Source organism: Rattus rattus, chromosome 1 (genome assembly GCF_011064425.1).
Source record: "Rattus rattus isolate New Zealand chromosome 1, Rrattus_CSIRO_v1, whole genome shotgun sequence".
Classification (NCBI taxonomy): Eukaryota; Metazoa; Chordata; class Mammalia; order Rodentia; family Muridae; genus Rattus; species Rattus rattus.
Genome location: NC_046154.1, coordinates 21,276,142 through 21,304,019, shown reverse-complemented (window position 1 = coordinate 21,304,019; position 27,878 = coordinate 21,276,142). Strand labels below are relative to the sequence as shown.

At 57.0% G+C, this 27,878-nt stretch overlaps 1 protein-coding gene across 1 annotated transcript; it reads right to left on the bottom strand.

Moving 5' to 3' along the window:
- Positions 1–993: 993 nt before the first annotated feature.
- On the bottom strand, positions 994–26,699 carry Epha8 (EPH receptor A8). Its single transcript, XM_032895911.1, has 17 exons — positions 26,609–26,699; positions 22,041–22,105; positions 16,122–16,785; positions 10,594–10,749; positions 9,338–9,673; positions 7,141–7,265; positions 6,879–7,041; positions 5,941–6,034; positions 5,476–5,543; positions 4,583–4,747; positions 4,229–4,414; positions 3,918–3,979; positions 3,166–3,375; positions 2,785–2,934; positions 2,509–2,699; positions 2,172–2,345; positions 994–2,040 (listed from the first exon to the last, which is right to left on the bottom strand). Exons 1-17 carry the CDS (start codon positions 26,697–26,699, stop codon positions 1,926–1,928), a joined length of 3,015 nt encoding a protein of 1,004 aa, XP_032751802.1. The 3' UTR covers positions 994–1,925.
- Between the last annotated feature and the right edge of the window lie 1,179 nt (positions 26,700–27,878).

Genomic DNA, 27,878 nt, shown 5'->3' with positions numbered 1-27,878 from the left:
TCCCAAGAACCTTTCCTTCCTCCCCTCTTTCTCCACTAGGTGGCGTGTTTCTTGCCTACCGGGAGTCAGGCAAGAACATCAAATGGCTGTGTGAACTGGGCTGGGAGCTGAACTCTGGCCGTAGCTTTGGGGTCAGCACCCAGCCTAGGGGAGGTGTGTACCTCCCAGTGCGTGGGGTTCAGTCCATTGGCATCCCAGACTATGCCTTGGGTGGGTTGTTCTCTCCAGACCAGCTTCTCCTGGGAGAGAGGGCTGGAAGGGGTCTTGTTTGGTGTGAAATACACATTGCTGGTGCCTAGTGGAAGCAGATATGGGGGGAGGGGGGAAGAAAACCAGGATGCGCAGGCAAAGATGAGACAGAATTTATTCTCATCGCAAGTAATTCCAGACTCAGGATGGGAACCACAGAGAGGCCCCAGGAGCCCCAAGGGGGACCCACCCCAGGGGCCTCGCCTGAGGATCCTAAGCCCAGACACTGGGTGAGTGGGGGTGGTGGAAGACAAGGTGTCCCCACCCCTCGTGTCCTGACCATGTTTCCCACTTCCATAGGAAGGAAGGGCAGCTCGGCTACATAGTACTATAATATATAGAAGCGCAGGAGCTGGCCGCGGCACCTGGGTGGGGCTGAGGCCCCCGATTATTGCAGAAGGGAGGGGCTCAGTGCTGGTGTCACGCGGGGTGCTGTGCTGGCTGTGGGCAGGGATGGGCAGGGGAGGGGGCAGCCCTGTCCTCTGGGCCGGGGCTCCTTTGGGCCCTGCCTCCCCTAGGATGGGGCGTTCTCACCCGGGGTGCTTTGTATGTGCTTTGAAGACCATTTTTGCATTGTCAGGAGTGAGGAAAAAAAATATTCTGACATGGTAGAAAAAAAGACATTTACATACCCTGGTGGGCCGTAAGGGGGGAGGGGTATCAGCTGTGGCGATGAGTCTCCCAGGCCCCTCCCATCCTAGCTGTCTTGGGTGGGGTTGGGGAGAACAGACCATGGCTGGGGGGAAAGAGGGTCCCAACTCTGAAATTTGGTTGTCATGTGACCTCAGACAAGGCATCCTTTTCTCTGGGCATACCTATCTGGTACAAGAAGGGGTGGGTTTGGGGCTCCTGTTCCCAGCATGGGCAGGGGGGCAGCAGGAATGGGCAGTGAGACATTGGAAAGAGGCATCACAGCCATGAGAGCGACGGTCAGGCAGTCAGGGCCCACCGAGGGCATCTCACACTCTGCTGTGATCCTCTACGGAAGGCGGCCAGAGGGACTGGCCAGGAACCCTGTTTTCCTATTGAGTAGCAGGAGGAGCCAGGCAGAGCCCCCAAAGTAGGAAGGAGTCCCGGACCTGAGATACAGCCACGGTGGGTTCACCCAGGCTGGACGGTGGGCCTGTGCTGGTATGATTCGGAAGCAGCCTGGGCTCCAGCCGCCAGGCACTGTGCGATCCCCCACAGGTCCTGGGAACTGGGCAGTGTCGCTCACACTCTGTCACGCCTCCTCATTCATGACGTGTTATCTGTGGCCATACACACGTGGCTCCTGCCCTAGTAGACAAGCACACGCGTGGTAACCTGCACACATCTGTGCTGGGGCCTAACGGGGGAACAGAGACATGGTTACGCATTGTTTTCATCAGCCGCCAGGACCTCGCGGGGCACGCCCACACCGTCACCCGTATGCATGCACGCATGCACCCACAGCTAGGCGAGTGATGTCACCATTGGCGTCTGGTGTTGGAGGCCCCAGGCTCTAGAAGACACAAGGTCCTGTGCCTGCCTCCGGAGGGCAGGTGTCCTCTCTATCTGAAGCACCAAGGTCCTTGTCCCAGGTGCCTGACCTCTGTCACTCTCCTGTGGCAGAGCTCAGGGGCTACCCTGACTGCTGGGGCCCCCCCCCGCAGAGCCCCTGACAGTTGGTATGACCAGTGCCAAGTGGCCATAGGTCAAAGGTGCCGGCGTGGCCCCTGAGTGCAGCTCAGCTGGGACCTCATGGTCTGGATGCTTCCGAGGATTTTCTTCTGGTGGCCCATGAGGGTGATGCCGAGGGCACGAACATCCCTGTGAAGGAAGCGAGGCCCGCCCGTTTGGCTCTAGGAGTCTGGGAGCTGGGAAGAGAGCCCGCTGCCCACCCCTGCACTGCTGTGGGGTTGCCCCTGGCCCTGCACCCTCTTCCCCTCCCTGTCACTCACTGGGCGTTCATGTGAAGCACCATGCCAAGGGAGGAGTACCCGCCCGCGGCAAAGTGGTCCCGGTACCGGCCCATTCGGATGGAATCCAGCCAATCCCCCACAGTGAGGTCCCCGTTCCCACTTCCGCCTGCTCGGAGGTCAAAGCAGCTCCTGGCAAAGGCAGGGGCTGGGCACCTGGGAACAGAGAGTTCAGTAAGTAGCTTGCCAGGACTCCGCCTTTGCTAAGGACATGGGCGATGGCCACTCTCTCTCCCGATCCCAGCCCTATAAGGTAGAGGATTTGCAAAGCTGGACTCGGAAGAGGGGGACAGTGGGGCTGGTACAGGGGTTCTGGTACCTGCTGACTGTGGCTGTGGCCCTGAGGCTCTCGGGGCTGTGGACCAGGGCCTCCAGAACACTCACTACGTGAGAGAAGCGAGGCCGCTGGGCACGGTCCTTGTGCCAGCAGTCCAGCATGAGTTGGTGCAGGGCACGTGGGCAACCCATGGGCGCTGGAAGCCTATAACCCTCTTCCACAGAGCTGATGACCTTGGTGAGAACACATCGCCGGGCTCAGGCTGGGTTCCCTGTTGAGGACCCACAGCTGCACCCCACCCCTGGGCCCCAGACTCACATCCTGATTGGTCATGTTCCAGTAGGGCCGTTCACCATAGGCCAGCACCTCCCACATGACCACACCAAAGCTCCACACATCACTGGCTGAGGAGAAAGTGCGGAAGGCAATGGCCTCTGGGGCTGTCCATCGGATAGGGATCTTCCCTCCCTGGGGTGGATAGGAAAATGTTGAGGGGCTGGCTGGACTTGTCCCATAGTCCAAGTCAGAGTCCCACTCCCCAGCTCACCATCCAAGAGCACATGTTCTAGGGGAACCCACCTCCCTGAGCCATTAGAAAAAAACAAGCAAGACAAGTGTGCGGCACCCTGAGAGTACGAACGCCTTAGAACATGGCTGGCTGCCCACGCCCCTGCTCACAGGAGGACGTTCCCAACGCACCGCAGTGGTGTAGGCAGCCTCAGGGTCGTCCTCCAGAGCCCTTGAGAGCCCAAAGTCTGACACCTTGCACACCAGACGGCCGTCTACCAGGACGTTGCGGGCGGCCAGGTCACGGTGAATGTAGCCCAGGTCCGAGAGGTAGCGCATGCCAGCGCCCACCCCTTTGAGCATGCCCACTAGCTGCAGGATGGTGAACTGCCCATCGTGGGTCTGCAAGGGGACACAGAGTGGTGTGTGGGCTTTGGGACAGTGCCTGGCCCAGGGCTTGGAGATCTCCTGAGATGCCTTAGAGATCAGAGGTGACTGCGGTGGACAAAAGGAAGTGACTGGCTGCTTACATGGGCTCCTGGAAGTGTCTTCCCGTTGGGGAATGGAGGCCTAGGAAGGTCACGTTCTAGGTCTGACAGCCTCCCAGTGAATACCCAGAAGCGAGGGCTGAAAATGTAACCACCTCCCCCGAAATGGCAGAGCTGGTGGCATGGGACACCTCTGCGTGAAGTAGGGCAGGAGGGGCCCTCGCAACCCCAGGAATTCATGGTTGAGGGCCAGAAAGCAATGTGATCAACTGGTTCTTGAGATTTCCCCTCACACCTGCCTCTTCCCCATGAACATGAGAAGCTAGCTCCAGAGGGGTGAGGGGTGAACTCTCAATAGAATGAACTCCCACGTGTGGACAGCAAGTGAGCATCCCCCCACCCGTGTGGCTGGTGGGGATGGACGTGCACCCTTTCCCTACGTGGGGACAGACATACCCTGAGGAAGGCATCCAGGGAGCCATTTTCCATGTACTCAGTCACAATCATTGCCAGGCGGCCTGGGCAGGAAAGGGAGATGAAGGTGTGGTGTGTGGGTGGCCAGGGCTGCGGATCAGGGACCGGAACATACGCCCACTCAGGACTCAGGTCAGCCTTCAGGGCCCCACTGGGGTCCTGAGCTCTGAGCACTCGGGTCATCTAGAGACCTGAGACACAGTGACAGGGACAGGGTGGCCCAAGGGATAGACCTAGTCCCTCTCTGGATAAGAGTGTCCCATCGGGGGACGCTGACCTTTGCTGGCACCTACCACGGGTGACCACACCCTCCAGGCGGATGATGTTAGGATGATCGAATTGACCCATGATGGCTGCCTCTCTCAAGAAGTCTTGGCGCTGCCTCTCCGTGTAGCCAGCTTTGAGAGCCTTGATGGCCACGGGCACATCCCGCTGTCCTGGCACCTGCAGCCTCCCATAGCATACTTCTCCTGACTCCCCTGCAGGACCCGGAAGGAACAAGCATTAACAGTGGGACGCAGTTCCCACTCGGGGGCCCAGGAGCTGAACCTCCAGCACCAGGAGCTCTAGGCTGCTCCCATCTCCCTACCCTTCTGGCCGGGGTCCCCTCCCATACCACCCCCTTCCTCCTAGCCTCTGGGGCTCACCCGAGCCTATGATCTTCTCAATGTGGATCCTGGAGGCCTCGATCTCTCTGGTAAAGCTTCGGCCTGCGCGGCCTGGCTCCTCATAGTTGTGGGGCTCTGCCGAGAACTGGGTTTCTGGGAGCTTCCCCGGAGGGTGGTTCAAGGGCAAGAAGACAGGCGGGGGTGCTGAGGAGTCAAGGAGAAGGGCCCTCAATCGGGATGGGAAGAAGTTCCCTCTCCCAGTGTTTATAGGGTGTCACTACGAATCCCTAGATATGATGCCAAACAGCAGGGACCCCACAGTGCTTATCCCATAGCCATAAACGGTAGCCTATGGCGTGGCTCTGGTTCTGTGTTCCGGGTGTCTGGTTAATTCTGGCATGTACGCTGTTCTCTGAACCCCAGACCCCCATGTCTCTGTGACTTTAACATTGCTCTTACGGGGCTAATGCCATCGAGAAAAGGAGTTCACACGTACGTGCCAGCTCTGCCTGAAGGCGGGTCACTAGAAAATGGCTAAACACCCAGGGCTGCGCTGAGCCTAGCGGGAATGAGTATTCCCACTGACGTTAGTGGGCACAGTGCCAGGATGTAGAAGGAGATCCTCCCCATGTCTCCCTTGCTTCCTGGAGTCTCTACAGGATCCTGGAAAGCTCACTGTAGCAGGGGATATTGTTTAAGATAACCCAAGCGCCCGCCAGAGAAATCACGCGTGAACTATGTGTGAGTGGACAAGGCTGTGCTTTTCCCTGCCCAAAGCCCCTTTGGCGTCCCCTGGGGGCTGTCAGCTGGCGAGTGGGGGTGGTCTCTGTAATGGCCAGCCTTAGCCTCTGGGCCCCGCCTGGCCTTTCCTGTAGACACCTGGACAAGCCAGTCCTGCACTGGGTCCTGCTGAGGCGAGGCCTGGCACCCACCTTGGCCATTCTGGTAATGCATCTTCTCTTCGTCAGAGTCCTGGAATGCCTTGCTATAGCCGCAGTGCCTGCATGGGGATTGGGGCGAGGCAGTCACCACCCCGCCAGGACCAGGCCACCCGAGACCCAGTCAGAAGGTGGATCAGAGTGCCCTTCTCCCAACAGGTTGGCTCTTGTCCCTCAGTAAGTCTGCATGGGAGCGGCCTTGTTCTTAGACTCAGAGTCCTCAGTTTTTGATTTCTAATCTACAAAATGTCCCCAGTGCAACTGACCATCACACGGGCCATGCTTGCGAAGGCATGGCTCCCTGGCCTCAGTGTGGGGCAGTGTGGTTAGGGTAGGGAGGGCTGGGTGGGACCGGGTTGTGGCTGGGCACTTTTATGTGTGGTCGGGCATGGCTGGATGGTGGCTGAGGAGACCACTGGTGCCTGGGCTGTGGCTGGGCTGAGGCAGAGGAGTATCTACCTCTTCTTGCAGATGAGAAGCAGGAGGAGTACCACCAGGCCCGTGATGAGTGTCAGGCAGATCCAGACGATGGTCCGAGTGTCATAGCGGGGCCCTGCAGGAAGGCCCGGCCCTTTGCCGCCACCAGCCAGCTCTGATCCCACCCCAGCCTGCACTAGGCTTCCCTTAGAGTCCCTGCGGAGGCTGCTGGTTTTCGAGGGACCATGCAAGCCGAACATTCCGCTGACGATCACTTGCCCTCTCCTGACCCAAACGAAGAAGAGCTGAAAACCACCCGTGCTGTCTGTCAATCTCACAGCACCAGGAGTGTGTTGAGAGATGTGAGTGCTGGCCTCAGGGGACCCTCTTCTCAGCCCTCTCTGCAGCTTCCGGGGGGGGGGATCTCTGAAATCTCTTACTGGAGGCCACGGGATAAACAAAATGGGAAGGACAGGATTGCCATGCTCAGTCTCAAGGGGGCCTATAAATACTTAGGACACACAGTTGGCATAGGAATGCCAGGTGGGCACTTAATCCGTCCGGCAGTGCGGGAGGCTGGCTGGCTGGAGCCGGAGAAAGGCGAATAGATCAGCCTTTAACTGCTAGGTTTCTGATTTTTAGCTTCTCAGGGTTCCTGATGCAGGGCACCGACCCAGGGACTAGTGTTTCCTGCAAGGCCCCAGTGATGTGGATGCTGTGGAGAGTATGAGCTTCTAAGAGATGTCACTGGGTCACCTATAAAAGTCACCAGGCAAAGGCCTCACTCAGACTCAGGGGAGGCCCGAAGGTGACGGGACCGAGCTTCACTTCCTGTCTGTAAAGACGTTACTCCACTGCATGCGATACTGAGACCAGGGATCTCCAGGGCCCAGCCAGGTAGAGCTACTGGCTTTCCCCTGCTTGCCCTCCTCCTGGTCTTACCGGTGGGGCTCCCTAGCCCTCCCCCTCCTTGCACTCACTGGGTTTCCCGGTCTCCACCTCCATGGCCTGGCTGAAGCGTCCACAGCCTGCTGAGGTGCGGGCCCGGACCTGGAACATGTAGCGAGTGCCTGGTTTGAGGCCTGACACGGTGGCGCGGGTGGTGACAGCCTTGAGGGTAGAGTAGCTTTGCATCTCCTTATCCTGCCCGGAGAAGAAAGGCCGTGGGACTCTGAGGCCCTCCTCACGGCCCGCAGCTCCCTGTTGGCTCCTCACCCACCCGCCTCCGGAACGTTCTCGAACCTTCTCGTAGTACTTGATCTCGTACTCCAGTATGATGCCGTTGGGCTGCTCTGGCTCCTGCCACAGGAGTGACACGCTGGTCTGCCCAGCCCGCTCCTGCCGGATCACCACCACCTGGGACGGGGCTGGGGCGGCAGCTACCCATCAGGCCCAGCGTGGGCCACGCCCAGGCCTCTGCCCAGTCTTTCCCAGGCTCTTCCGGGACCCTCCTGCTTCTACACCAAGACAGTCTGCAGCCCCATACCCTGGAGAAGCACGGGCTGCTTCCCGGGTCACTCTTTGGGGCCAGTTTCAGGTCTGGTTACACTCAGGGCCTCCACCCTAAGTAGAGGCCGGGATGTAGCAGGGCCTCAGCTATTCCTGAGGAAGGACTCAGGGCTGGAGTCCAGGCTGGGACAGCTCTGAAGAGCAAGGAGCAGGAGCTGAGCAGGCCTATGTATGTTCAGGGATTCTTTGGTCACAGGAGGTGCCCTGTCCCCTACCCCTGGCTTTATCTGCAGGTACTGTGCTCTCCCAAGTATGCTTGAAGGTCACATATAGTTACACCCAAGGCCAAACAATGAAGCAATCTGGGGATGATGGCCCCCACCTGCAATCCCAATGCTTGGGGTGGAGGCAAGACAACTAACATGAACTCAAGGCCAATCTGGACTACAGAGCGAGACTCTAACAGGCCAGTTCTTCCCGAGTCTAGGAGTCCTGTTGCTCCAGCATGCCTGGATGCTCACTGAAGGCAGGGACTGCATACAGTGGTGCCCAATACATGCTGCTGCTACTAGAGACTCTGACATGAAGAATCAAGAAGCCCCTACAGGGAGAGCTGGAAGGACCTGATACGGGGGAGTCGGGTGTGGGAGCTCGCAGCTCTGCGGTGGCTTTCTCTCTTACTACTCAGGGCCTGCTAAGTCACTTACAGCAGTCTCTGCAGGCTGCTCTAAGGAGACCGGGGCTGGCAGGCAGATGGGCGGGGATACAGAACAGAGAGGGGTGCCTGCTGCATGTGGCCATGGTGCCAAGGTGGGGATGAGACTGGTGGGTGCTGTTGTAGCTCTGTGAGGAGAGCCTTGTGACGGGGAAGGTCTTCAGACAGGGACAACTCGTGAGAGACCGGGTGGGTGGCACGCGGTGGGGTGATGGGGTGTCTCTCTCTAATGTGGGTGCTGTCCAGAGGCTCCTGGTTGTCTGCTCTTCCCTCACCATGGGCTAGGGAGCCTCCTGCTTCCATGCTCCTGCAGACACGGGTGGCAGGGCAGGACTGCGAACCCAGGCACAGGTTGGTTGCTCTTGAATACTGCTGGCCAGGAGGATGGAACGATGTGGAGAGAGGGTGTGGCCCTGGATAGATGTCACTGAGCCACTGGAAGGATGAGTGCTGGACTCCCCTGCAGGCTGATCATTGGGGTCCTGACCTCTACTTCCTATGCAGTAACAGGGGATTTCTGAGCCATGCCTGTGTATCCTTGGGAGAAGATGGGGGGGGAGGAGCTGAGGGTTCTGGGAATGTTCCAGAGGGAGTAGTCATAGAAAAATGCTCCTGGCTGCTCTTCAGGACCAGGCTACCACCTGATAGGCCCTCAGAGTTCAGAAAGAAAGAACCTTTGTGGGATGAACGCAGTCTGAGTGACCAGAAATACATGAATGGGTGTGGTCCCAATACGGCCAAACCCACCTGACTCTGGACATAGGCACTGAAGTGATGACGTGTGGGGCTGGGGACATGGCTTAGCTGGTAGGGTGTTTGCCTGGCATGCGTGCGTGAAGCAGTGGGTTCAATTCTCAGCTCTGCATAAGCTGGGAGTGGTGGTTCACATCTGCCATCTCAGCACTGGAAGGCTAAGGCAGAAGGACTGCTGTGGGTGCAAGGGAGGCCTGGGCTTACAGTGGTTAGAATCCGTTGACAGCTGCTGGACTGGGTGCTCTCCCCTCTCTCTAAACCTCCACAGCATGGAAGGCAGGTAGTGTTACTTCCATTGCACAAGAGAAAAGGCAGAGACATAGGCAGGGAAAGTTCTAGAATCCAGGCTTATGACCCATAACTGAAGACTGCCTCTGTGTTTTCTGGGGTTCTCCCAGTCTCGGGCTAAGTTCCTATAGGCAAAAAAACGATCCCCTGCTCAGGTCCTGGTGGGAAGGGAGAGCCAAAAGAAACAACAGCTGGGGGAGGGTGGATGGGGGTCCCTGGGGCTGCTCCGCCTACCTGCCTGGTTTGTGGTGATGTTGACCACAGCAGCGTTGCGGGGCTCGGGGCTCAGGTTGGAGACACCGTTGACTGCCTCGATCCAGAAGGAGTAGTTCATGTGGGCCAGGAGGTTGGCCACCAGCAGGCTGGCCTGCGCCAGGCTTGTCTGTTGCGGGACAAAGCGAGTTCCACTCCCACAAGCCTCACAGTGGCTCAGGGCCCAGGGGCAGCGGCGGCACACCGCGTTGTAGGTGATGTCACTGCGGCCACCTGGGTCCAGAGGAGGGGCCCACTCCAGGGTCACAGAAGTTCCGTTTACGCTGGAGATCAGGTTCACCGGTGCTGAGGGTGGCCCTGAGGAAAGACAGCAACAATGGGGGTAGAGCTGGCCCAGGATCCCCATTGTATCTGATGCCTCTTAACAAAGAAATCATATCTCTTACATCCTCCAAAAGTCCCAGGGTAACTTGAGTTCCCACACCACAGAGTGTGTGTGTGTGTGTGTGTGTGTGTGTGTGTGTGTGTGTGTGTGTGTGTGTGTGTGTGTGTGTGTGTGTGTGTGTGTGTGTGTTTTCCTACACTTCCCACCTATAGTCGGAGGAATGCTGCACAGTGCTGGGGTGCCCGCAGGACCCACACTATGCGTAAACTGCCTGGTCATGTCCACCCTCTTCCATTCCTCCACGCTTTTGCTACTAAAAATGTCACTGGGCATTCTCTGTGGCATGAGAAGCCTGCCGTGTAGCCACCAGGCTGTGGGACATCACACACACTGCCTATTCAGGGATCTCATGGGTTGGCCTGCCTGTGCAGGGAGCCCGAGGCTGGGTGGCCATGAGAAGATCAAGAGAGAAGGGATCTGGGCAGCAACTTCAGGGCAAAACAGTTCAGGCTCCTCTGTAGCAGGCAGTGAGAGCAGGGCCCCTGCTGAGCCCCTGGCCAAGAGAGGATGAGGGCCAGGCTCAAGAAACAACAGCAGTGCCAGGAGTTTCCTACGCTCCTCAGAGTCACCTCAGGCACACGGGGCGTGTGCACCTAGAAATACGCCCTCGCCAGGCACCAGACACCCCTGAAAGACTGAGGAAAGTATGCAAAGGGCCTCTTGGGTGTCCCTGAAGAGATGGCGGAGAACCGCAAGACTCCAGGATGTCAAGCTTCCTGCTGTAGTCACAGACAACAGCCTCTCCCCTACACACCAGCCCACCCTTACTTCATAGACACCTAGCTCCAGAGCACTGGGAGTCCGATCAGGAGAGCTTCGAGGTGGTACTCACGGGTGCAGGCTGCCGATGGTGGGTCCAAGGCCGCACGGTAGTAGCTGAGGTCACAACGGCAGGTCTGGGCCGCAGGGGTGGCAGAATGGCTGTGGGGTGGGCATCGGGCACACAGCTGGTCCCCGGGGGCTGACTTGTAGAAGCCCAGCTCACAGGCTGTGGAGGAAAAGGCAGTTACAGGCAAGCTAGGAGCCCACCAAAGAGCTTCAGGGTGGGACTCACCCTGAGCTTTCTAACGTATGTGTGTCTGTCTGTCCATCCGTCCATCCTGGAGGGACGGAGCTTCCACTGTAACACAATACTGTTTTCCTCCCCATCAGATGGGGTGGAGGTAGAGCATAGACAGGGGCGTTTGTCTTCCACAGGGTTGCACGGAGCTGAGCTAGGTCCTTGATATGAGTTCCAAACCCAAAGTGGACACCCCAAAGCCCCACATCTGAGCTTCTCAAATCACCCACTCTCCTCAGCCACAGATTCTGACAGGGCCCAAGCAGCTGCCAATCGCAGGGAGCGTGACTAAAGCCATGGCTGTGTGATGTGGACGAGTGAGAGACCCATGCACGACTTGGTGCCAGGCCTGGACAAACAGGGACCCTCTCCCATGAAAGTCAGATCCCCAGCCTCACCACACACCCTGAGGTAGTAAAGCCTTTGGTGGGGTCTGATGCTTCACAAGTCCCCCCAGTTAACCTGGCACCAAGACCCGCCACCCTGTCACCTCTGACAGCTGCTTGTCTCCTGGATACCTTTTTCTCCTGCCAGACCTGCCACCTGCTTCACCTCATCTGAGTGACCTTGGTAGCCTCCAACGGGACCTCCGGCCTGCCTGCCTTCTCACAGTCAGTCGATGGCTAGATCACTTAGGAGCAGGACCCAGGACCAGGCCCTTTTCAGAGTCAGGGGACATTGTCATGAGCTGAACTGCCCAGCCCGCCTTCCAGGGCCACCATGTTGGGGAAGGAGATGCTGGCAAACATGATCAAATCATACTCAGAAGGGCAAGAGGGTCCTGGAGAGCAGTGCCAGAAGCCCCCTCCCCAAGGATGGATATCTGAAGGGTAAGAGATCAAGTCAGATAGGCTCGGGGATCCCTGCTGACTCTCTACCTTAGCCTCCCATTCAGGCCAGACGGGGCTCTAGTCGTTCTCACATGCTACAGGCCCCAGGGCCTTTGCACATGCTGGGCTTTCTTCTCAGGGTGTCTTTTCCTATCCATGTGCTAAACTCCTTCTCTGGATCCCTCCCAACTCCCTCTGGTCCCCTGTGATAGCATTGCTGGCCCTCCATGTAACACATAGAAATGACTGTGCCTGTCACTCTATCTCCCATCCCCCATCAGTCTCTCCTGGACTGGGTGGTCCTCATGGGCAGACCCTTGGGAGGTAAGGATTAGTCTGTGTGACTGCTCAGGAGGGTCAGGGGACTCAGTGCCACCCAGCCAGGCTGCTTCCAGGTCTGTCCTAGTGGAACCCCTCTGTCACAGGGACAGCCGCAGGCCCACTGGATTCTCTCCATGCTAAATCCCGTTCTGGAAAAGCCAGTCCCCTAGCGAAGTTTTATTTAAGAATGTCCTTTCGGAGCACGGCAACCGTGGATGCCAGTCAGATCTCTTTATTATTCAAGCAAAAGCCAAGCAGATTTCTAAAATTCTACAGACTGTGAGAAAGTGAGCCAGGGGTTAGGACGACCCTCAAGTGGTTTTGGGGGCACAGGACTGCAGCACTGGAGGAGCTTAGCAGCTGTTAGGTGAGGGGACAATACCCCTGTGCTCCGAAGCACCTGTCTCGTTCTAAGGGTCCCCAAGAAGGTTCAGACTTGATTCCATTTGGGAATCTGTCTTGGGAGGCAGCCTGGGACAAAGGCTCCCGAGGCAGGAGAGGATGGAGACAGCACTGTCAGCAGGGGGCTGGCATTTCTATGCTGGACCTGCGGTTCTGCTGAGTAACAGAGCCCTCACTGCGGTGGGTAGACGCCTGTGATGGGTTGGCACCCCTTTACCCATCCCCCACTCCCCTGCCCCTCCACTACAAACTAGATCAGAGGAGCTGGCTCTGCCCAGAGAACCTTTGGAGCAACAAGGGACAGACAAGTAATTCCGTGGGACATCTTGGTGTGGCAGGGCAAGAAGGGCATGTCACAATATGACAATCCGTAAAGTCCTTGGCTGTAAACAGCTCATAGCAGGGAAGGGTGGGCACTGGAGATCGACTGGCTCTCTTTCTGGCATCACTCCTTACTAGGGTTTAGTGATTCAGGGTACATCATTAGGTCCTAGTTTCATCTGTAAATGGGGACAGCAATAGTGGCAGTGTAGGGCTGCAGTGCGGGTCACCTGAGCATCAGGATCTGGCAGCACCTGGCACTGGTTGCTATAACTAGATGCAATTGGTAACTGTTAGTACAATGTTTCACCTGTGTGCGAGTACAATGTTTCACTTGTGTGTGAGCGTCTGTCTGTGCTGGGGAAAGAAGGTGGGGGGGCATCGGGAGGCTGAGTAAGTGCACTGTCACTGCATTGTACCCCAGCCCACAGGACCCTTTGGCAAAAGAAGAAACACCCTCAGAGAGCTGCACCCTTTAGCCCTAGATTCTCAGCCCAGGGGTGATGCAAAGCCAGTTGGGGGGACCTTCCAGCTGGGCCCCTATCCAGCTCTCCTCATGGTGTAGAGCTTAGAGGAGGCTGTGTCTTCCTGTCACTCCCAGTTCCCTCTTGCTCCGCTAATACCCAATATGGCTATCACGTGTCAAGGCCAGATTAATCCACGCCTCGAAAATAAAATCATCTTTAATAAGAATACTAATCACCGGGCCTCAGGGAGCCCTGGATCCTGGAGGCAGGGCTACGAATTAGTGGCTAGGACAGATGGAGGCACTCCGGGCTGCAGTCTGGTCCTGCCCCGTGACCCAGGAGGCTTCCGGAGTGGTCCAGGCCCTGAGCTGCAGGCTGTGGGCCAGGAGAGGCCGCTGCCCTGCCGAGGGCACCTTGCCCAGGCTGCCTGTCAGGCCGGCAGCTGCCTGCAGCCTCAGCCACCTCTCTGCTCCCCCCTGCACGGAGCCCGAGATTTGACAAATAAGGTGCCCGCCCGTGGTCGACCAAAGGAAATTAATTCTAAATCAGATTTTAAACACAGGCAGGAAGGCAAAAGCGCTCGTCGGCGTCCCCGCTCCCCTCCGAATGAGCCTCTGATATTTATAGAAAGATGATTAGGGCCCCCGAGGGTGATTTACATTCGCATCCAGGTGATAGGAAGGACAGCGACCAGGACTGAAGAGTTTCCGACTCTCCCCGCAGCTCCCGGGGCGGGGGATTCTCCAAGGCCCCTCTGCTTGCTGGAGGAGTTGTGGGAGGGGAGGCGTGCAGGCAAGGGACTAAGGAGGCCACCGAGTACTTCCTGCTCAGGGGATGTCAGAGATGGGACCTCTGCCAATCTGTCTTTCCTGTGTGTCCCTGGGTCAGTAAGTTTACCTCTCTGGGCCTCTTTCTTTCAGTGGTAAACTGGACCAGCTTTACAGGGCTCTGGTAGTTCCCCCATAAGTTTCTGACGCAGGAAAGAAATCTCACCTCGTCACCTGAGGAGCCAAGTGACATGGCAGAGTTTACTTAGAGTCTCCAGACAAGGCTGCTGGCCTGGCTCCCTCTGTGAAGGTCTCAGTGTGGAACCCTTGTGGCTCCTTCCGGATTCGGTGACACGGACAAACACAGACGCCACCAGCAGGGGAGCGCCGGGGAATGTCCCTCTACGTGGGACTCAAACCCATACCCCGCCCCCATCTCTCTGCCTGCAGTGCACTGTGAATTGATATTTTTTATAAAACCTGTAATTATCTTGCAACTGGCGTAATTATGTTGCATTATGATTTAAATGTAAAACTCAAAACACACTGCGGTTCCCTAACCCTGCCCCACCCTGCCCCGTGTGTCTTTGTTATTTTTTATTAATGGGCTGGCAGCAGCAGGCAGTAAGCTTGGCCTCGGCTTCTCCCAGCCTCTGAGGAATCCTCACCAAGAGCCCTGCCCGGTTCCCCACCTCTGCCAACCAAGGGATCTGCCTAGTCTTTCCCGGGTGCACGTGGGACTCACTGGCTTATTTGTAAGGTTGCTCTAAGCATCTAAAGCTTAGAGCTGGGGCAGCGCTGAGCGGGTGCCACCGTTCGGTCTGCCTGGTCGTTATGGCATAGCTGCACCTGTCACCAGTCATCTGAGTGTGACAGGAGGATTCTGAGGATGGCAGAGGGGCCGGCTTAGGGCCAGGTAGCCTGGGATCAGATCCACTCCGCCACTCACACCGAAGGGCCTCAGGGTGTCCCATCTGCAAAGTGGGAATGTGGCACCTCACTCAGAAGGCTATCGTAAGGATGGGGACTTCCCAAAGACAGGGTCCTCCTGCCCTGATCTCTGTGCCCTGAGTGCACAGATGACCATGGGAGGAACAGCAGAGCTAATGTGTTAAGGGCACTTATTAAAGTCCCCAGATTTGGCAAACATTGGAAAACCGTCAGGGAGCTAGTGTGCTCTCCCGGTCTACAGGAGGTGTCTGATGCATGCGTCTCCATGATTCCTACACAGGAAGGGCTCTCCCTGGGCCCTCTGCAGCCAGAACCAAGGTTCTCCATAGCCAGGTTTCCCTGTGCCCTGATGGCAGAGGGGCCATGTGTCCAGCCCCTAGGGGATCCAAGAAGGGCACAGGGAAACCAGACTGAGCCCTGCTCCAGCTGGTACCCCAGCTGGTGCCTATGGAGCTCCCCTAGGCATTGTGCTCAGCATGGCAGGCTGCAGGGCCCCACATTGGTCCTCAGACCACATATATGCACACACAGGCACACATATGTGCACACACACATATGTGCATGCCCATGTATGTGCAACACAATGCCTGGGCCTCCCTTGGCAATTATGACTAACTTTGGTGTGCCCAGGTACTCAGCTGGCCCCAGCAGGACTTTGCAAGCTCACTCAAACACAGACAGCCAGGTTCTGGGACCGTATGACAAGTCCAGCCAAGCCTGCTCTCCTTGGGTGGTCCTGCTCATGGCTTTGCAATGTCCCCTCCCTATGTGTCTTTACCCAGAACACTAACTCTACCTCTCTCCACTCCCCACATTGGAAGGCTGGCGATTTTCAGCTTAGAGGCCAGAGCCAAGAGCCCAGAGCCTGTCTTTCTACTCCCTGGCTGTGTGATCTTGGGCAAGCTTCTTCTCCCCTGTAACTCTTCAAAACCAGGACAATGACAGCCCTGCTTCATTTGGTGGTGATGGGGACTGAGTGAGTTAATACCTCACTCAGTAAAGTATATCTTTTCTGAAGACCCTAGAACCACAGACAGTGTCATTTCCTAACCTAGGGACGTGTCTGCAGGCCACCTCGACAACGTCACAGGACAGGCCACCTGGCTCTTACCCGGTCCCCAGATGCCCTGTGCATCTGCTTGAAAGGGAGCCAGATGGTGGGGCTGACATCTTGCACACCAGCAGCCCCACCCATACGGAGACACCTGCAGCCCAGCCAGTCCGCCTCGAGTTTTACTCACCCATACAGGCATCGCGCCGCTCCTCATAGCCGGCACTGCACACGCACTTGCCGATGGGCACCAGCCATTCGCCCTCGGCACTGCAGTACATCTTGGGTGTGTCGCGCTCCTCTGAGTGTCGCACACACTGGCCTCGAACCTCTACCAGCGAGGACGAGTCAGCCCCGGTTACCGCCTCCGAGAAGGCCGCCAGGTTGCGTACCATGGCGGGGCACTTCTTGTAGTAGATTCTGAGTGAGAGGATGGCGAGGCAGGCACCTATGTCCTGGAAGGCCAGGTAGAAGCCGCGCTTGCTGAGCGGGCCCACGCCACGCACCTCCGTGTTCAGCTTGAGCCTCCGCACGCCCAGATCTGCGCCGGTGAAGCTCTCATCCGCCGCGATGGTGTCAATCTTGAGGAACTGGCTCTCCTGTGTGCTGGCCCCCAGATCCCGGTCAGACTCCAGGTAGTGAAGGTTGAAGGTCTCCTTGCAGGTGCCCAACACCCCAGGAATGCTATTGCAGTCACGCAGGGTGAATTTGATCTCGGCGTAGACACGCCTGGCGCCGTCCCGGGGCACCCAGCTTGTACGCAGCCAGTTGTTCTGGTTGGGACTCATGACGTTGCACACCTGATACGTGTGGATGGGCCGAAAGGACTCGTCCACCTCGTTGATGGAGTCCCACTGTGGCAAAGAGAACGCAATCTGCTAAGTTGGGAGCCACGCCTGGTGCTCTCCTGTCAGCCCCCTGCATAGACAGACACTAGGAGAAACACAGGAGAAGATGTCTCTCTCTCTCGGGGGAAGGCAGTCACCACTGCCCAAGGTCAGGCACCTGCAAATGAATCCTTAAGCTATGCGGATGGAAGTGTTGTTGACTCACAGATGTGAGGCAGAGCCGATGTACCGAGGGGTGCCACCAAGGGGCCATCACTCCCACGGTGAGGGGCGGGTCTTGCTCGGAGAAGCAGATGAGTGCAGTTTCCTATTAAGCTACTAAAGGGACCCCTCCCTTTAGTGTAAGAAGAGGTGGTCCCGGGTTATACCCCACGTGAAATCCCTCTCTAGCTGCCCCACCTTTGTGGCTGCTTGCCGAATGACTATCCGATCAACTGGTCAGACTATCTGTTGTTTTCCGGCTTATTGTTTGGGGTAAGGGTCTCTTGTGGCTTAGGCTGGCCTCCCACTCACGAGTCAAAACCAACCTTGCTGGGGACGGAACTCAGGGTTCTGTGTATGCTTCTGGGGTATTCTAGCTCTGAGATATTCTAGCGAATGAGCTTCTGCCATTCTTGGCGCGGGTCCCGGGGCTGGCCTGGGCTCCTCCCCTCAGGTCAGAACAAGGCTCTGGGAAAGTTAAGCATTACTGTTTCCATCTGGCCCTACCCGAGTGAGGGAAACAGAGGTAAAGCGAACCCCACGGAGCTGAAAGAAAGGCAGCCTGGAAGTGGGGGAAGTCTGCCAACCACGTATCAGAGGAGACATTAATATCCACAACAAATAAAGAAATGCATCCCAACCACAGAAAACTAACACTCCAATTAAAAGAAAAAAAAGGGAGCGAAGGACTTGAAAAGACATTTCTCTGAAGAAGATACACAGATGGCCAAACAGCACAGGAAAAGATACTGCACGTCGCTAACCACTGGGGAAATCCGAATCAAGCCCACAGCCAGAGCCCACTACACAGCCGTCAGATATTTAAACAGAAGAGAGGTGCGGCGAGGGATGAAGGAGCTGGTGCATCACTGGGGGGACTCGAACCGTGCAGCCGTGACCAGCAGATCTCAAAAAACCGAATTACACGAGGCAGCGGTTCTAAGAGTGTATATCGCCTTGATGAGATAGATGCCTGCGTACCCATGCTCAGGACGAGGACTGGCAGCCCACGTGTTGCTGAGTGTGGTCCACTGCTTGCCCAGAACACAGCATCCCCTGGGTCTGAGCCCCGCCACGGAAAACACACAAAAATCTCAAGTAGATGGGAAAAAAACACCTGCCTACCAACAGACAACAGACAGAGAAAATAGCGCATACAGACAGACAGAAGGATAGTAGTCACGCATAAAAAGGAATGGGAGTCTGATACTGTGTTAGGATATGGGTAAGCATGTAATGTGCATGTACATGTGTGTAAGTGCATGTGTGTGTGTGAATGTGCCTATGGTGGCATGCACACCCATGTGTATGGAGAGAGATCAAAATATGCCGAACGTCACCTGCTTTCACCCTCTACCCTCGAGACAGGGTCTCTCACTGAAGCTGGACCTCACTGTTTTTCCGCTGGTGGCCAACAGGTCCAGCAGTCCTGTTCCCTCTGTCACCACCACCACAGTGCTAGAGTGTCAGGTGTACGCTTAACCATGTTAGGCTTCTTCTGCATGTGCCGGAAAATTCTAACTCGGGTCTTAAGAGCTTACACAATACCCACTCTTTCTTATTACACACACAAAAATCTCCCACCATCACCACTCTTACCACGCCGTTCGACGATAGGAAACACGCTCCCATGGCTCTGTGACATCACGTCACCACCTTCCGTCCTGCCCTTCTCCAGGACACCTTTTATCTTCCCAAGCCAGGATGCTGTACCCATAGAGGGTAACACGTCCCCCCTCCCAGCCCCTAGAAGGCATCACTGTTTCTCATCTCCACAGATCAGACTGACCTGGGGCCTGATGCCAGTACTAACGGCACACTTAACCAAAGACGCCACAGAGAGACAGACCAATGCTGCCTTATCTCATCCCAACCAACGGCATGATAAGAAAGAAGGGGGGGTGTAGCTCGGTGGCACAGCGGTTGCTTGCTCTGCATGTTTGAAGGTCTGGGTTCAATCCCGACCCCTAGTATCATGGCCGCCACCACGCCCTGCCCACAAGTGGGTTCCTGACCCTCCCAGCACTGTGTGTGTGTGTGTGTGTGTGTGTGTGTGTGTGTGAAGAGAGAGAGAGAGAGAGAGAGAGGAGTGGGGGGGACCTGAGCCCTCCTGATGTGGCACTTGCCAGCAACGCCCTGGATAAATCAAGGACTCCATGTAGGTGCAGAGAGGGAAGAGCCCTGGCTCCCTAAACCACACCGCTACCTAGCCCCAGCTAGGGACAGGCACAGGGCTGAGTCTAGAGGACCTCAAGGAATAGCAAGGACAGATGGTCATGTCCAGATCTGTGACTTTCTCTCTGCTCTGTAGGAACTAAGGATCTTCTTACTTCGGTACTGGGGGAGGGGGCTTGAAGACCCCCTCCTCCTGAGCTCCATTAAACCGAGGGGTTGAGCTTGATCTATGTGTGGTACAGCAGGGGTCCTGGGTGTCCCAACCCCTTTCCTGCCTGTCACAAGCCCCTCCATCTGGCCTCATTTCTGCCGGCTGTGTGGTCTCCACCCCAGGCAGCCACCCTCAGGCAGGCCTATCTCCACTAGGCTGGGAGGACGCCAGGAGAAAATGCCTAGAGTGCTGAGCTCAGGCCTGGCACAGGAAGGCACTCAAAGTGCAGGGCACCAGTGCACCACTGCCCTGCCAGCTCACCCCTGATCTGCTGCATGCCTGCAGGACCAACCGACGGAGGGTCCCACCCACAGGGCTTCTGAGAGTCTGGCCTCACTTGTAAGAGCTTATGCTTGCTGCCCCGTGCCCCACGCTGCAACCCCAGCCCCAGGCAGTAGTGTCACATCTGGGGCTAAAGTTATTGTCGCAATTAATGGAACACCAAAGAGCTTGCCAGACGCTCCCTGTCTGTTTCCTGCCAGGGGCCCAGATAAATCAACCAGCTTGATCAGAGTTCGTTCCAGCTGTCCCCACCGGTGCCAATGGCCTGGCCCTACCCTGCCAGCCCCAGAGTGAGGGCAGATGCCTGCGGTGGCCGGGTTCCTAGAAACAAATGGAAGGGCAAAACTCACTCAGTCTCCACTCAGGGCTACTCCTGCCCAAGCGGCCTCTGCAACTGACCCCCTCATGTTGTCCCCCACCTGGTTCTCTACCTGGGACAGGGCAGGGCAAAGCAACTGTGCAACCCTGGGTTTGTTACCTTCCTTCTCTGAGCCATGGGTGCTTCATCTGTGAGTGCTTGCTCTTTCCAGCCATTCCAGTGCATGGTGAGGGTCAAAGGTGATACAGACAATAATATGCTCCCTCCCTAGGGCAGACTGCACTACAGCTGTTCGTTGCCAGTCAAGATACGGGACACCCCGTGGGTGTAGAAGGAAGATGCAGCCTGGTTAAGTACATAGGGTCTGGGTCTAAGCAGAGTAGCTTAACCTCTCCAATGCCTCTCCAAGGCTTCTCATTGGCCAAAGGCCCTTTCTATGCATTGCCCAATGTCACTGCACAGAGCATGCTCTACGATCGTCTAAATGAGGAGGTGAGTGGCCTGAGCCATCCCACTGGCAGAGAAGGCAGAGTCCCCCATCTTGGAGCCCAGCAGCCCTGCCTTTGGCTGTGTTCTGCCCAAGCGAGATAGCCCCTCTCATGCTACGCACAGCCCAGAGGAGAGTTGAGCAAGCTGCAGAATGAGAATGCTGGACCGAGCCTCATGAACCAGCTCTAAAGGCTCTCCGTGCTGGGCAGGAGAACCAACAGAAGGTCCCTGGATAGGAGTGTGTGTGCACTCCCTCCAACCCCCTGCTCGACCTGCTCAGGTCCGAGATTTGGACCCATGTAGTTCATTTCCTCTCTGGGAAGTGCCCGACTCCAGATAGAGCACATCCTTGGCTCAGTGGACAATATGGATCCACCCTCGCCCCTTACAGGGAGGTCAGACAAGCCCTCAGCACCTGGGGTACATGTGGGCTCCACACAGGCTCTGGTCCTAGAGAGACCTGGGTTCATGTCTTGCTCACCCCCAGAGAGCACTGAGCCTCAGTAGTCTCACCTGTGGAATGGGCTACCATCCTACAAGGACTTGCTCCCAAGATGTGTTTTATCATTATTTTATTTCATTTTTTTCCTTCCCCTTGGAGCTGAGGACCGAACCCAGGGCCTTGCACTTGCTAGGCAAGTGCTCTACTACTGAGCTAAATCCCCAACCCCTATTATTATCTAAATCTCAAAAGAAGAGGTGTGCAGTAAAAAGCAGAGCCTTCTGATACCAGGTATGAGCCTCTCCAAAGCAAATCCAGGTTCTTATTAACCGAATGGCCAAGTCCCTGGTTCCAGGGCAAACCAGAGCACACCTGGGGCCAAGGCTGCCCGTTCCTGACAGTTAAGAAGCAAGAGGGCAGACCCGCTACAGGCCCTTCCCGAGGACAGCCAGGTCAAGCTGCGTTTCTCGGGTGCCTGGCCTGTGCCCTCAGAAGTGGCCATGCAGGCTACAGCTCTGGGCCCGGAGAATTACAGCGTTCAGGCTTGGCCCTGCCAGTTCCCAGAATGCTGTGCTGAGGAGCTAATATGGCTCAGCCCACTGCTGCCTGTGATGAGACTCCAGAGGGTCAGAGCGGAGATTCATCCTGATTCCTAAGATAAAAACCTCCCTCAAGGTGAAAAGCGAGACCCTTCCCAGGCCTGAGCTGGTGTCACTGTCATCACTAGGATGAGCTAGGCCCATCCCCAGGGCCATGGAAGTCTGCCTGGACCTTGTCGTGCATGTCTCTGTTACCATGGTTCCAGATACTCTGGGCCTAGCCTTGGCAAGCTGTGAATATGCAGGCCCAGGGCACAGATATGAAGATCCTCAAACCAAGGGTCAGACAGACATCGGGGGCCCATGCCAGTGCGGGCTCTGTGATCCCAAGGGTCCCAGTGAGCTAAACTGTTAAGAACTATCTGTTCTAGCTTCCACCTCTCTGTGCCCTTGAATGAATGAATGAATGAGTGAATGAATTAGTGAATGAGTGAGTGAATGAATGAGTGAATGAATTCACTTCTCAAAGCCTTTGCTTCTTTTTGATCTGTGTGATGCTGAGATTCAGAACTCCAACCACTACTCCCTCGCTCCATCACTCACCCCATGAGCAGGATACGTGAGCCAGCCCCAGTCTCCGTGGATGGTCGATGTGTCCAACAGGTTCACTGTAAAACACAAGACAAGAGGGCATTAGGCCCCTGTGACCCTTTCCCTAGCCAGAACCAGCTGCATTGGTGACTCTTAGCTGCCCCTTCCCAGGAGCTCACAGTCCCCAGCCATGCTTGCCCTATCTGGTCTGGAGTCTAAGTCCCGCCTCTCTCTTGACAGTTTCCATCAACCCTCAGCCAACTGCCTGGTCACTATGTCACTCCTGGGGCTCATACTGCCCATGCTCTGGGAAGCCTGGAGTAGCTGGACATACAGAGCCGGGTCTGGGGGCTCCTGCAAGCATAGGCTGGTGTCCTGGTTCTGCCTCTTCACCTCTCAAAGTCCTGGCTTCCTCCTTGGAATGGGGGTGGTGGTGTTCACTCCCAGTGCCCCCTGAGGAGGTGACAGCATTCACATTTATAACATTAAGTCCCACCATTTACCTACACCATTAAGTACTGCTGTTCACCCGAGGACAGGCATGGTTTTAAGGTCCTCACGGTTTTAAGGTCCCCAGTGTGCCCAGGATGGAGCCTGGTACCTGCCAGACCACTAAAGACAGTGATGGGAAGGCTGTGCATGGACACGCGCTGCTGGCTAATGCACCTACTATGTGCTCCCAGGGGAGCCTTAGATGCCACCTTGCCTATGGAAGTGTTTTGTAATAGACAGCAGTCCAGAGGAGTGAGTGGCATCAGTTCCCAGGCCTTGTCACATCCCAGGTGGTCCCCACTTCTTTGAATCTCAATTTCTCTGTCTTTAAATGGATCAGTAAGACCTGGGGGTTCAGATGGCGGCAAGGAAGCCACCTGCAAAGTGTGGGGCCAACACCAGTCCCTGCTGACACATCCTACACCCTTGCTTCCTCACTCTGTCCTGCGCAGAGAGCAGAACTCTAGTCCCGACTCTCTGTTCCTGCTGTGTGTCCCAAGGTAAGTTCCCTCCTGTCTCTGGGCCCTAGCTTTTTATTGCTATGGCAATGGCTGCACAAGGGGCCTTTAGTACAGAGCCCCACAGCCTGCCATGTTTTTGGTTGCTTGCTTGCTTGCTTTTGTATTTTTCCTCCATGGGTCTCCTTCCCCAGCCAACCACCAATGGTTTCCATCTACCAGGGTGGAATATGACCTGGCCAGGTCACAGATGGCCAAAGCTGGGCCTCTTGGAACTTTTCCCCAGGGAGGTGGGGTATATCCTTCTGCTTGCCGTTTGCATAGCTCCAATTTGGCCCTCTCTGGCCCTCAAAGGTGGAGACAAGTGTCATCAGGGACTGCAGAGAGAGGATGCTCTTACAGACTCATTTTCTCCTTCCTTCCACCCTCCCACTCCAACGTCAGGAGCCCGGCTGAACCAGAGAAGGCGTCTCTGCACTCCTTCCTGGGTCCCTAGGGACTGGGGTAGGGGGATCAGAACCGGAACAAATGTCCACCGAGGAAGGTCCCCTCTCCGGAGCCAGCCCTACGCCAGGGGCACAGGCAGAGAGAGAGCCTCCCGTCTCCCTCCCTCCTTTGCTCTCAGGCAATAGAGAGAAAAGTGGGTCAGGCGAGCTCTTTCCTCCTGCCGGCTGGGGGGAGGGAAGGGGGCTCTACCGCAGCTCCCCCCAAGGCCAGTGGGGCCCCATGAGGAGAGAGGGTGGGGAAAGGGCAGTCAGGGGTATCCCCACACTAGCCAGTATCCTGTATGTGGGTCTCAGGCCTGAGGTCCCTTCTCCAGGCGCGGAACAGCCTAGTTCAGACCTGTCCCTACATTGGAGGACCCTGAACAAACATCCATCTCTACAGAGCCTCCCCCTGGACACTCCGACTTCAGGACCACCTTCTGGGACTGTCTGTCCCCACGATGTCCCCATCGCATCATCCAGTCTTCAGATAATCCACAGATAAGTCAAAAGTCAATTCTATCGGATTCACAACAGGGTACGAGAAGCTAGGGCTGTTTGCTCCTACTCCTTCCAGACCCTTCTCTGCCCTCCCTCCCAACCCCCCGCCACCCTGTACCCGTCCTTTCCCTCTGGAACGTTGCCAGCTTCTATACCTACATTGTCATCCATGCGGGTGTGGAGGAGAGTGGGGTGAACCTCAAGGGACAGCCCATGCCAACCCAGGAGGCTTGGGTGGAATCCAGTTCTGGGCCTGCCTGGTCTGGTCTGAGGCCCTTTGGAAACGTAGACCTGGTCATGCAGCTGGCTGATTTCCTCTCCTGCCAGACCGTGAGATTGATTTCCCCCTCTGGACTCATCCCCTATTCGGAAGACAGGAGACCTGGACTCCAAGGCTTCTTCCCAAACCCCTCAGGCCTCAGTTTCCTCGGCTGGAAATGCCCACAGGCGGTCCTCCTGGGGCTCCCTGAGCAGGTCATTCTGGGGACCACACAGGCCATCAGGTGCTGAACAGCACGAATTCCTTGGCGGCTCCCGCCTGATCACGGAAGGCATTATACGATTCTTTTTCTCTCCAGTACTGTCACCTTCCCCCATTCCATTTCACTGAGACTAATACTTAAATTGATTCACATTCCCCGAGGACACAGTGCGTGATGGGGAGGCCAGAGAACCCGGGTGGCCAAGGGACATCAGGCAGGACACGCAGACTGCCTTAGAGACCACCCTGAAGCGGAGGCAGATTTCACCCACAAAGACCTGGCACCTGGTGTGGCTGGAGGAATCTGTAGGTGACTGCCCAGCAGCCATGGTAAGCAATGGGCAGATAGCCAGGCCGGGCACTGTTTCCTGGGTTTGGCCCCAACTAGGAAGATTGCCTCTTCCCTGAGTCCCAGGGGTCTCCCCAGCATGTTCTGGCTCCTGTACCCCTGCAAGAGCCATGTCATAAGGGATTCCTGGGTGTCCCACATGCACACCAGGCCCAGGTCTCCGTCATCTGGCCATCTGTGTTGTGCGAATCACCCTAGCTTGTCTGGGCACTCGGCAAACACACCCTTGGCCATACCCCTGACTGCAGGTAGGTTTCTCCCCTTTTCCCAGGCCTGTCTTTTCTCCCGCTGTGGCTTCTCTGTTACACACATCCCCCTCTAATATCTGTCTGCAGCATGAGAGCCTGGGAAAAGTCACTACCATGGGGGCTCTGGGACTCTGGAAGGCGCTGGCTCCTCCACAGAACAGCTGAGGCAAGGATGTGTGTGTGGTGCAGCGCTGAACTCCTGAAGGCTCGCCGAAGACCTCCTTAGAAACCCCAGCTCCACCCCAACCCTAACCCACCACAATCCACCCCACGCCACTTGGCCTAGCTCTAGGAAAACTTCTCTCAGGATACCGTTCTTCTGACCCTGACTCGTCCCTACTCAGAACACCCCCCCCAATTATGTCTCATAACTAGAGAGACAGCCAGCTCTGCCTGTCCACTTGCCCCTTAGCCACCCTGCAACACCCCTCCCCCCACCCCGGGCTTTGCTTTCCTTGGGGATAGTACTTTACCTACATCGGAGTTTCACTGGGCATGAATGCAAGTCCGAGGGTCTGTTTGTGTCTGTGCTGCATGTGTTTGTGCTGCGGCACCCTCATGCATGGGGGGTGTCACACATGTGCATGTGCAATGGTTGCCCTGCTGTGTGCATGATGGCGGGTGGGGGATGCCGTCCAAGCATCTGAGGTTCTGCCAACCCGGGTCTGTGTGGATGAACCTGTGGGCTGAGTGGTCCCCCTGAGCTAAGTGTTGGGATTCCAGAAGCTCTCTGAGCAAATAGTCCAGCTTGCTTGGGAGCAGTGGACACTGTAAAAATCCAGCCTGCCTCGTGAGATGAGCTTTAGCCCTGAACAGTGGTCTTGCACAGCGTGGTGAGTCCACAGGAACTGTCGTATGTGGGGCAGAACCCCATTGGTCTGATTGCAGTGTCGAGTGGGACCCAAGAAAGGGTGTGGGGTGGGCAGGGCTGGAGCCAATCTGAGCTCTGGGCTTCCTTCACCAGAAGTCATTTCCCAGAGTCTTTTGGTCCTCAGGGCTCGGTGCCCCTCCCACCTGCCTGGGGCCCCGAGTGAAGGGTCCTCCTGGCTTTCACCCAGACAAGACTCTGTTCTCTGCCACCCCGTGTCTGTCTCTCCAAGTCCATTCCTCTTTGCACCTCCTGCCACTGTAGGCGACCCTTTCCCCTGGCCAGCCTACGCCCCCACCCCACTCTCAAGACACCCATCATCCCGGTGTTTCTAAACCCCTGCTCTCTGTCTGGCCCCAGCCAGTTCTTGGCCTTGTGCTCAAAGCCATCTTCAGCCCCCTTTCCTTCAGTCCTCTGTACCTTGTCCCCGATTCTTGGGTTCTTGCGTCTCCCTGTCCGCCCGGTGCCTTCTAGTCCGTTCGGTCCTCGGTCCCCATCCCTTACCCTCTCTCCTCCATACCTCTTCTGTTTTCTGTCCAGTCCTGTCCCCTTGTCCCCAGCCTCCGATTCTCAGTCCCCAGGGCATTCTCCCTCCGCCCCTGCCCGTGCCATCCTGCGCCCAGGGCGGCTAGGGTCGAGGCGGGGAAGTTGCGCCCCGGGCAGCACCGCCCCCGCCCCCGCCCCGCCGCGCAGCTCACCTTCGCCGCGCCCCGCGGACACGCAGGTGGCCGCCGCCGCAGCTGTGACGACCCAGAGAGCGGGGACAGGCGGGCCCAGGCAGGGGGCCATGGCCAGGCGGCGCCGCGCTCCTCGGGCTCGGCCCGGCGGCCGCGCGTGGCGCGCTCCTGCCTCCCGCACCCCGGCCGGCGCACACGCGGCTCAGCCGCACGCGGGCACCCGCGCCCGCCACCGCCCCGGGCAGGGGCCGCCCCCCGCGCAGCCAATCAGCGCCCGGGCGGGCGGGACGCCGAGCCCGCACCGCGGCCACCGGCCGGCAGCACGTGCACACGCCCGCCCGGGCCGGCTCGTGCCTGGGGCGTTGGCCCCGTGCCACTCGTGGACAGCACCACACGCATGCGACCTCGCCAACGAGGCGGGCCCGGGGATGTCCCGGAGGACACACGCGGGACGCACCGCCGGCTCTCCCTCTCCTGCCCACGCAATACCTCGCGGGGGACCGCGCGTGCATGCTTTCTAGTTCACGGGCCCATAGACAACTCAGTGGTACTTGCAGTTTACACATCGCTCTCCCTCCCCACCTCCAGGACTGGGTGGTCACCATGGTTCAGATGATGGGCCAGACAGATCAGTGTTCCAGAGAGCTGGGCACCCTGGCTGTGTGGCCCCAGGCAAGTTTCTTACCCTGGCTGAGCAAATCAGGAATTTGTGCCCCCAGGGCTGTGGGGAGAGTTCAGATAAGCTCTCAGCATCCTTTAAGGGCACACAGCCAGTGGTTGAGGTTTACTTCTTGCTCCTTCCTTACATGATTCCCCTAACGCCCATCTGTCCTGGGAGGGTTGCAGGCTAGAGGTGGGGTGGTGCAATGTCTCCTGGGGAGGACCGACCGCCATTCAACCCTCTGAGCAGCCTTTGGAAACCAGCCTGAAATGTGAGTACCAGGGAGAATGGGACCTACCGGTTCCTGATTGGCACAACCTTTGGCCGAGGTCACACAGAATGGCAAAGACCACTTGGGGAACGCATACTATATACATGCCCCATGGGTTAGCCCTTTTGGGGCATTCTAAATGCACCCACTCTAGTTTAAGCCCCTCACACGCAGGCAGGGAGGAGGAAGGAAGGGAACTAACCCTCAAAAGACCATCATGAGCCTTCGGTCCCCCAGTTAGAAGCTAGAGAGGGATCCAGACCATTTCCCTCTGAAGCTCATTGTTTCGCTCTGTATCTTGATCTCAGAAGGGGCGGGGCAGTTCCATTTCAGAACTCTTTCCAGAAGATTGAACTGAC

What these genes read in the sequence shown, in the direction of transcription:
- Epha8 (XM_032895911.1), bottom strand. Translation starts at nt 26,699, where the DNA reads ATGGCCCCCTGCCTGGGCCCGCCTGTCCCCGCTCTCTGGGTCGTCACA. An exon ending in CATCACCACAAACCAGGCAG is followed by an intron (nt 7,266 to 9,337) that starts GTAGGCGGAGCA and finishes CTGCCGCCCCAG; the next exon opens with CCCCGTCCCAGGTGGTGGTG. An exon ending in GCCACAGCCACAGTCAGCAG is followed by an intron (nt 2,346 to 2,508) that starts GTACCAGAACCC and finishes CTCTGTTCCCAG; the next exon opens with GTGCCCAGCCCCTGCCTTTG.